The sequence below is a fragment of the Penaeus japonicus genome, unplaced genomic scaffold (assembly GCF_977035675.1).
Source record: "Penaeus japonicus unplaced genomic scaffold, GWHDUDI00000001_assembly GWHDUDI00000035, whole genome shotgun sequence".
NCBI classification, from domain to species: domain Eukaryota; kingdom Metazoa; phylum Arthropoda; class Malacostraca; order Decapoda; family Penaeidae; genus Penaeus; species Penaeus japonicus.
The window spans coordinates 11724941-11734940 of NW_028234437.1; the positions used below are offsets into that span (position 1 = coordinate 11724941).

Below are 10000 nucleotides of genomic sequence, written 5' to 3' on the forward strand. Positions count from 1 at the left end.
GTAGTAGTAGTAATAAGAATAGTAGTAGTAGTTGTTGTAGTAGTAGTAGTAATAGTAGTAGTAGTAGTAGTAGTAGTAGTAGTAGTAGTAGTAGTAGTAGTAGTAGTAGTAGTAGTAGTAGTAGTAGTAGTAGTAGTAGTAGTAGTAGTAGTAGTAGTAGTAGTAGTAGTAGTAGTAGTAGTAGTAGTAGTAGTAGTAGTAGTAGTAGTAGTAGTAGTAGTAGTAGTAGTAGTAGTAGTAGTAGTAGTAGTAGTAGTAGTAGTAGTAGTAGTAGTAGTAGTAGTAGTAGTAGTAGTAGTAGTAGTAGTAGTAGTAGTAGTAGTAGTAGTAGTAGTAGTAGTAGTAGTAGTAGTAGTAGTAGTAGTAGTAGTAGTAGTAGTAGTAGTAGTAGTAGTAGTAGTAGTAGTAGTAGTAGTAGTAGTAGTAGTAGTAGTAGTAGTAGTAGTAGTAGTAGTAGTAGTAGTAGTAGTAGTAGTAGTAGTAGTAGTAGTAGTAGTAGTAGTAGTAGTAGTAGTAGTAGTAGTAGTAGTAGTAGTAGTAGTAGTAGTAGTAGTAGTAGTAGTAGTAGTAGTAGTAGTAGTAGTAGTAGTAGTAGTAGTAGTAGTAGTAGTAGTAGTAGTAGTAGTAGTAGTAGTAGTAGTAGTAGTAGTAGTAGTAGTAGTAGTAGTAGTAGTAGTAGTAGTAGTAGTAGTAGTAGTAGTAGTAGTAGTAGTAGTAGTAGTAGTAGTAGTAGGAGTAGTAGTAGTGGTAGTAGTAGTAGTAGTAGTAGTAGTAGTAGTACTGGTAATAGTAGTAGTAGTAGTAGTAGTAGTAGTAGTAGTGGTAGTAGTAGTAGTAGTAGTAGTAGTAGTAGTAGTAGTAGTAGTAGTAGTAGTAGTAGTAGTAGTAGTAGCAGTAGTAGTAGTAGTAGTAGTAGTAGTAGTAGTAGTAGTAGTAGTAGTAGTAGTAGTAGTAGTAGTAGTAGTAGTAGTAGTAGTAGTAGTAGTAGTAGTAGTAGTAGTAGTAGTAGTAGTAGTAGTAGTAGTAGTAGTAGTAGTAGTAGTAGTAGTAGTAGTAGTAGTAGTAGTAGTAGTAGTAGTAGTAGTAGTAGTAGTAGTAGTAGTAGTAGTAGTAGTAGTAGTAGTAGTAGTAGTAGTAGTAGTAGTAGTAGTAGTAGTAGTAGTAGTAGTAGTAGTAGTAGTAGTAGTAGTAGTAGTAGTAGTAGTAGTAGTAGTAGTAGTAGTAGTAGTAGTAGTAGTAGTAGTAGTAGTAGTAGTAGTAGTAGTAGTAGTAGTAGTAGTAGTAGTAGTAGTAGTAGTAGTAGTAGTAGTAGTAGTAGTAGTAGTAGTAGTAGTAGTAGTAGTAGTAGTAGTAGTAGTAGTAGTAGTAGTAGTAGTAGTAGTAGTAGTAGTAGTAGTAGTAGTAGTAGTAGTAGTAGTAGTAGTAGTAGTAGTAGTAGTAGTAGTAGTAGTAGTAGTAGTAGTAGTAGTAGTAGTAGTAGTAGTAGTAGTAGTAGTAGTAGTAGTAGTAGTAGTAGTAGTAGTAGTAGTAGTAGTAGTAGTAGTAGTAGTAGTAGTAGTAGTAGTAGTAGTAGTAGTAGTAGTAGTAGTAGTAGTAGTAGTAGTAGTAGTAGTAGTAGTAGTAGTAGTAGTAGTAGTAGTAGTAGTAGTAGTAGTAGTAGTAGTAGTAGTAGTAGTAGTAGTAGTAGTAGTAGTAGTAGTAGTAGTAGTAGTAGTAGTAGTAGTAGTAGTAGTAGTAGTAGTAGTAGTAGTAGTAGTAGTAGTAGTAGTAGTAGTAGTAGTAGTAGTAGTAGTAGTAGTAGTAGTAGTAGTAGTAGTAGTAGTAGTAGTAGTAGTAGTAGTAGTAGTAGTAGTAGTAGTAGTAGTAGTAGTAGTAGTAGTAGTAGTAGTAGTAGTAGTAGTAGTAGTAGTAGTAGTAGTAGTAGTAGTAGTAGTAGTAGTAGTAGTAGTAGTAGTAGTAGTAGTAGTAGTAGTAGTGCTAGTACTACATTTCCATCTTTACAACTGTTTCTACTACCACTGCTGCTGTTACTAACTACTACTACTACTATTGCTGCTGCTGCTGTTACTATTACTTCTACTACTGTTGTTAGTACGACTACTACTAAAAATACTTCTACTGCCATTATTGTTACTACTACAACAACTAATGTTGCAACTCATCCTACTACTTATACTACTGTTATTACTCCTACTAATACTACGACTCTTCCTACTACTGCTATTACTACTACCACTACAACTACTACTTATTCTACTAGTCCTAGTACTACTACTATTATTGTTAATACTGCGCCTCTTATTATTACTACTACTACTTCTACTATTACTTATATTGCTGCTACCACTATTATTAATGTCACTACTACTTATACTACTACTACAACTACTACTTCTTCTACTAGTCCTAGTACTACTACTATTATTGCTAATACTACACCTCTTATTATTACTACTACTACTTCTACTATTACTTCTATTGCTGCTACCACTATTATTAATGTCACTACTACTTATACTACTACTACTACTACTACTGCTACCAACACACCTACTATCCTCACGATCATGTTTTACTAGATGCAATACCCTTCCCCTCTTTTGCATGCCGACGAGCCAAGAGAAATCTAAAGCGACAGAGAACATCATTCCCAAGTACAAGTGGATCTCCCGCTTCGGTGCTTCACCAAGAAGAGCTTAACTTTGAACCCTTTTTTTCCAGGTTCTGGCAAAGGTTCGGTCTCTTCGCGATCATGGCCAGCTGTTGGCTGACGGAGGTGATATCCTCCATCGTCGGTTCGGGCGATTCGGAGCTGTGGTGAGAAATCTTGACATAGTGATGTCATTAGTAGTAGTAGTAGTAGTAGTAGTAGTAATATCAGTACTGATATCAGAAATAGTGGTAGATATCAGTAGTACTAGTAGAAGAAGTTGTAGCAATAGTAGTGGTAGTAGTCATTGTAATAGAAGCAGTAGTAGCAGTATTTTTTGTTCTCGCTATTCCATACAGGTAGGTTGACAGTGATGTAATAATCGAATCTATTGAGGGGCGTGGAACTATATATCATTTCACGGGATTTTTTTATTTGAAATGTAAAGTTGGTAATAGTCAGCGAGAAAATACACGCTATACGAATCGTTTACTGTCATCATCTAAAAAATCATTATCTAAAAGTTCAATTAAAATGTTTGCATGTTTAAAGAATAATGTATTCTATAACAACTTTTTAATATTTTTTCAGGGCAGTGACAGACACACTGAACACGTTCCAAGGCGTTTTCATCTTCATAACCTTCATAAGGAGCACCAAGCGCAGGAGGCTGGTGCAGGAGAGGCTGGAGGCTTGGATGGAGCGGGTGGAGCGAGGTGGACTTCCGGCGCCCAGTCTGCCGGCGGGAGCGAGTCCGAGTTGCCTGCTGCATCGGGTGAGGAACTCGAGTATCTGGTCGTCCGTGGGGAGGGCGTGGGGCCGTGCGCCCTGCAGGAGGAAGTCGCACCTCTCTTCGAAGCAAGTCCTGGACAACATCATCTTCAAGGAAAAGATGGAGGACAAGAAAGGCTTCAACAACCAGGCCTTCGAGGACGAGGAGAGGGACGAGGACCCCGACGGCGACGCCTTCTCGCGCGAGGACTCCGTCAACAGGTCAGCGAACTCGATCTGGACGGTGTCGCGCTGGAGGTCCCTCAGGTCGAACGCCTACTTCCCGAACGAAGTCGAAGTCAGGGACAGAAACGACAGCAACGGCGCCCCTAGTCAGGATGATGCCGTCATATGCGAGAATTTTATGGATTCTCTGAGCATCTATTCCAGCTACAGTCAGGATGCGAACCAGCGTAGCTCGTCCCTAGAGAACCCACAGAACCAGAGACCAATCTTCACACAGTGGAACCTTCTTCGCCTCAAGAGCGGGTCCCTGAACCTGCCGTCGGGAGGATTTGCAGGAGGGACGCCTGCGGGAAGGTACAACGACGTGATTTGCCAGGGACTCACGCGGAAAGACTCCTTCAGCAAGAAATGATTCTCAATTATTTCAAGAATAGAAAAAAGGCAGAACTCAGGGGCTGTGTCGTCCTACATAATCTAAGGAGAGGTTCTCCTGTATAGATATTTTATATAATGCAATGTCTGTTTGATTTCTTACATGAATTCAACTGAGATGTAGAAATAAATGTTTTCGTGGGGCATCTATCGACACTAACGACAGAGAATCATACTTTATTTTTGTAATATCCATCTCCCAGTAAGACCACCTGCATGTGGCATTTCATGTTGACTATAACATATTCCATTGAATTAGTGTTAGAGGACGAATGTGCTTTTGGGATAAGAAATGAAACCGTAGTTATAGGATATGAAAGCGATGATGCACTGTAGCCAAGGCAAAAAAGCACTTCGGAAAACATTAACCAGTTTCCATGATGTTGAGAAAGATACTTTTCATATTTCTGTGTGCATTTCTCTATCTTCAAATTTAGGTTAGCAAATACATTTTTATAATGATTATTATAAGGATTATTAAGTGGTATACTGATTCCTTTGATGTACAGGATATAATACGTCACACCTCACATTTTCATTAAACGATATCATAAATGTTAACTTTTTTAGAAGACGGAAAAAACAATCAAGCTATGTATTTCTGTACAGAGGTTTGTAAGTTTTAGTGTATTCTAGATTTGAACATGAATGTACATTTTAAATTCTAACATTAAATATAATCGTCATAAAACTAAGTGGCACACAATTTATATCTGGCTAATAAATCAACAAAAAATATACTATCATTTTTATTTTTTAGATTACAACTATCATCTTTACAGGAATGCACAACGTATTTGTCAACACATGTACATATTACTACACATAAGAGAAAAATGGCTATTTACACATATATACACCTAACTTATAGAAGTAAATATTACACAATAAAGCAAAATTTTCATTCAATAAACACTTATACATGAATACAAAATACTGCAAGATTTCTTTTAAACATCTGAAAATATTTCTTTACTCTCGTTGTCATCCAAACACAACCAAAGGCAGATGGAGGAAATGCAGGTCAGTTCTACCCAGATTAAAACACACAAAAAGTGGATTGACTAAGTATAAAGATACAAATGAATCAATAGATAATAAGAATGAAGATAATGATAAGATTGGTAATAATGATGATCATGATAGTGATGACTAATGAGGATGATGATGAAAACAATAATCATAATATTGATCAAAATGACGGACAATGCACAACCGTATCAGACCTTAATTTCGCCTTTGTTTTAGAGCACTTCATTTCCACTTAACCACAGATTATATATTTTATATAACTGATCGAATTGAGGATATCGGAGACTTTAGCGCATAAATCTCTCAATACACAGACAAACAAACTCGATGGCAGAAAATACCACTATACACAAAATGGATTTATTGCGTAAAGTGTGTTCTTTCCGCCACTGTATCAACACGTTTTTGTCATTCAAGCAAGCACGCTTGAAGAACACCCAAAGAGTAACCTGGAAATAGTAAACCGAAAACGTAACCCGGCGTGACAGTCCTAACAAAGATGGAAATTTCCCCTGACAACAACCTATCCATCGACGCCGTGTAGAAAAGGCAAGAATAAAAACGGATAACTTCTCAGAGGCAAATGTAACTGATGCGTTTCGACGGTATCTCTTTATCCAAATTATATGTATTTCTGATGAAGATGCATCACTAAGACGCCTGTGATTCTGATGATAATATAACATCAAACCTATATTTCCGCGGAAGATACAAAGTCGAAACGGGTTAATTTACATCTCTTGCTGTGAAGTTATTCCTCCTCGTTCGTACCTTCTCTAGATTTGTCACAATGAGCTCTGTAAAAGGGCGAACTGAGATAGCAACAGCCACACGGAAGCGAGTTTGAGAACCACTCTCCATATTCTAAGCGATCAGAGCAGGAGGTGAGTTGATATACCCTGGCGAAATAAAAGCGATGGCGGGAAAAAGTGAGATCCGATCGTTGCTATTCTCGAGTAAGACGAACGTGAGGGACAGTCTGTTGCCTCGTGGTTTGAGTAGATCCTGGCTTTCCCTTTGTTACAGAAATACCTATGGAGTCTTACCAACTAGTGGCTTATGAAAGTGCTCTGTTAGTTGTATTTGGTGACTGACCATTATTCGAAACCTGCATACCTTGAAGCCAAGGGAAATTTATTCATGATATTTGCACCTCTATCAGCTTCCATTATCAATAAGAATATATATACAATTCATTCAGCTCTCGCGTATATTACTCATAACAGATAGTACCTAGTACCTGAACTCACAAGCTGGCACATTTAACAGAATTATATCACACATAGATATCCTTTTCTACACCACGTACACGCTCAAGTTCCCTTCTTTCCGTATGGGTCCTTGAGCTTCCTGCAGGATGCGCAGCCTCGGGCCCATCGGGATGCCGATCTTCTGCAGGCGCTCCTCGGTGAGATACGGCAACTCAAGCATCCCGATCTTTTCCTGCTCGAACAAGCCGGCGTATTTCTGAAAAGGAGGAAGGAGGTCAATCATATAATCATATAATCAATTGCTTGCAGTTGGTGCTTGCAGTATATTTTTCGTTAAGCATTCACAAGCAATATTCGTTAAGATCATACAATTCATGCAGGAGAATTAAAAAAGAGAGGATTCAATATTACGTTTAAGTTAGTGATGCCAATACCGTATAAAAATCAATCCAAAAAATCAAATGACAGAATATCAATCAGCGCAACACGAAAATCAGTCAGTCGACACCCACCTCGTAGCCAAGCTTCCTCAAGAATATGCGGACGAGGGGCGGTTCATCTCCAAAGAACTGCGTGAGCTTTTTGACTCTGCCGGGGTTCGAGAGGCCAGGAATCCCCGCTCGGAAGGACTCCCAGGATACATGTGCAGCTCCTCGGCCTGTGTTCACCCCCCCTCCTCCTCCTCCTCCGCTGCCGCCTCCTGTGCCTACGCCTCCTGTCCTTAGAGCTGCTACTTCACCGCGGATGCTTTCGATCTCCTGTCGAAGTGGTGGGATGGTAAGTCTTCCGCCGATCTCTCAAAAAGGCGTTACTTAAATCTATATCAATTATGGACTAACAAGAGTGTTCTGCATTACAATTCCCGAATATTTATTTTCGCTTCATTTTATACTCGAAATCTTAGCAATGGAAGCCAATAGATGCGACCCTCAGCAGAAAAAAAACAACTAACTCAAATTAAATCTTTTGAACGATGATATAACAGCTTCGAAATCCTCCCGGATCTCATCTTCATCTTTGAACAAAATCGTTATGTGTCCAGAGGTTAGTCCTGCTATGCTATTGCCACAATGGAATGTTTTGTCATCTAATCCTTACCAACATTCGTCTAGCGGACTTACCTGGAACATGAGGTGCTGTGTTCGCATTTCCGAGCTGAGGTGGGCAACGCTGCGTGCCAGGGTCACCACGTGACTCTCCAGACGCTGGAACCTCTTGTGAATGGACTGCAGCGGGAAATAACAATGGTTGAGACGGGGGTATGGTAAAATTACAATGTTCTGATGTTGGTAAATAACTGCATTTTTTATTTGTGGTATTACTTATTTCTTTATGTGTTTGTTGAATCAGTATCATAGCAAGTAACAAAATATTTCGAATTTTAACATATACGAAAGACAACAATCACATTCCGAACATGTGATCCAACGAACTTCGAGTTCTAAGAGGATCTTCATCACAGCAAAAGCAAAACAATCGATCGAAAGCCCCTGACCAGAATGACCACCCACCTTTCCGTTATCCCTTCCGCCTTTCCTCACTCTGTCGTCGATGACCCGTCGTTTGTCTCTGCCCGGACGCGACGACATGATGGACGAAGGCAAGGACGACATGGAGCCGTGCATGCGCCTCCGCGAGCTCTTCAGGTCCCCGATGCCTCCTCCTCCTCCTCCTCCTCCTCCAAGATGTCTGCCTCCGCGTCGGCCTCCTCCTAAGAGCTTCAGAACCTGAGAAACAGAGAGAAAAAAGTTGAGAGACCGTGTTTAAAATTGTTTAAAAATCAAAGTAATAAACTGTCCTACATGAGCCTAATACCATATCAGATTCTACGAGTACATAACGCATAAGAAACATACATTCACACTTAACAACACCCTTACTCTCTCTCTCTCTCGCTCTTATTCTCTTTCTCTCTCATTCTCTCTCTCTCTCACTCTTTCTCTCTCTCTCTCAGCCCTCCCCTTCCTCTTTCTTTCCTTCCTTCCTTCCTTCCTTCCTTCCTTCCTCCCTACCTCCCTACACACACGCGCGCACACGCACACGCACACGCACACGCACACACACACAAACACACACACACACACACACACACACACACACACACACACACACACACACACACACACACACACACACACACACACACACACACACACACACACACACACACACACGGAGAGCTATACCCCCCCCCCACTCCCCCACCGCTCCCCGCTTCCGGGACACGGCGCCAACTCACCTCGGAGTACATGCCCTCGAGGCCTTCCAGCTGCTTCCTGATGAGGTGGACGTCGGGGTCGTAGGCGGAGGTGGCGTCGTCGTCGCTGGTGGCTTCCGTGGCCTCGCCGCCGTCCAGCATGGAGTCCAGGTCGAGGGCGTCGGTGGTGGACGTAATCTCGCCCGCGTCCAGCTCGCCGCTCGGCCCTAGGGTCAGTAGAGGCTCTAAAATGTTAGGACGTTTACTGATAGGGGAGCCCTTTGTCGAAGAAATGGTGAATATACGAATGAAATATTTTGTGTGTTTTAATAAGATTCAAACTGATTACTTTACTTTATTTCATATACTACCTAGCTTTCATACATTTGTAACCCCCTTCCATTTTCAGATTCTGCCGTTGTGACTCACCGAGATTAATTCTATTCTTGTTCTTGGCGAGCGATTCAAGATTGATGCTACGCTGCCGTTCCTCTTCCTTCCTACGCAACCAGCCTCCTGAAGGACCTCCTGTAGCCCTGTGGTTGCTGCTATTGCCTCCTCCCGAGGGTGCGGCGTTCCTGTGGGATAGTTAAGCGTTAAACTCTTGCCTGTCGAATAACCTTTGGAAAAGAAAAATGCTGCTACGTTTGGTGAAAACCTTCAAAACGCCTTCGGTCACCATGATTTTTTAGCAACCAAAAATACCAAAGAAAAATAAAAGATCTGCAAAGCTTATATTATACAACACCCATTGGCGAACCACCCAAAGACACAACAGGAATGACAAAACAGCTTCCTACCCTGCGTGCGAATGCTGCGTCTGCGTGGCGCCTCCCCGCCGTGGCGTGGACTGAGAGCTGCCCTGGGAGCTGTTCCCGGCTCGCCCTTCGCCTCCTGCCCGGCCGCCGCCGTCACGCCCTGCAGCCTCCAAGAGGTCTGGCTTGTTCAGGCCGCCCACGCTGTCGTATGCAGAACAGGGTAAATAGTCATTCACTTCCACAGCCATTGAGGAATAATGATTAATTCTCTATGGCGTCACTTAGCAAGGGGATGGATTAAGCGCACTACATACCTGTACGATAAGTTGTACTTTCTGTGTCTGTTGGGGGAGTTCCGAGGAGAGGCCTGGGGGGACCCCTCGGGCGAGAGAGGGGGAAGGGGAGGGGTGGCGGCTAGGGACTCGCGCCTCACGAGTCCGCCGTTGGACTTGCTTGTCTCCGGCCCCTTCTTCATGATGCGCTGCAGCTCTGCGTCTGTCATGTCCACCCACTCGGAATCGTTACCTTTTGAAAGAACAAGAAAGTATTATATAACCTGCTTCGAAAGATCTTCACTTCTCGTCAGATAATGCTGAGGAGGCATTCCCTGACGCACTAGTTCACCGTTATCCCACTTTCGAGCACTTCGTCACTTAGTTGCTCTTCCTATTTCAACAAAATCGTCCGCGGACTGTCCACAGCAGAAGCTGAGGCGCCTTACCTGAGGAGTGGCCCTGCGCGTTCTGTCTCTGCGACGCGGCGG

At 41.9% G+C, this 10000-nt stretch overlaps 2 protein-coding genes across 6 annotated transcripts in view; one reads left to right on the top strand and one right to left on the bottom strand.

Annotated features, from left to right (window-relative positions):
- LOC122266806 (uncharacterized) overlaps window positions 1-4787 on the top strand; it is an 18698-nt gene extending 13911 nt beyond the window's left edge. Inside the window, exons 7-8 of the mRNA XM_043036675.2 lie at window positions 2722-2817; window positions 3242-4787. Of these exons, the coding sequence (XP_042892609.2) occupies window positions 2722-2817; window positions 3242-4019 (874 nt within the window). The 3' untranslated portion in view covers window positions 4020-4787. The remainder of the gene's footprint in view (window positions 1-2721; window positions 2818-3241) is intronic.
- The window catches only part of LOC122266804 (uncharacterized), a 110245-nt gene continuing 105020 nt past the window's right edge, over window positions 4776-10000 (bottom strand). For 4 of the 5 annotated variants that reach the window (XM_086531394.1, XM_086531397.1, XM_086531393.1 and 1 more), the window contains 9 exons: window positions 9959-10000; window positions 9552-9762; window positions 9280-9438; window positions 8909-9057; window positions 8522-8724; window positions 7794-8009; window positions 7404-7508; window positions 6795-7040; window positions 4776-6538 (listed from right to left, as the gene is read on the bottom strand). The exon at window positions 9959-10000 is cut by the window's right edge and continues 1138 nt beyond it. In XM_086531394.1, the coding sequence (XP_086387520.1) occupies window positions 6368-6538; window positions 6795-7040; window positions 7404-7508; window positions 7794-8009; window positions 8522-8724; window positions 8909-9057; window positions 9280-9438; window positions 9552-9762; window positions 9959-10000 (1502 nt within the window). In that variant the 3' untranslated portion in view covers window positions 4776-6367. The remainder of the gene's footprint in view (window positions 6539-6794; window positions 7041-7403; window positions 7509-7793; window positions 8010-8521; window positions 8725-8908; window positions 9058-9279; window positions 9439-9551; window positions 9763-9958) is intronic. The other variant, XM_086531395.1, reaches the window with a different exon arrangement.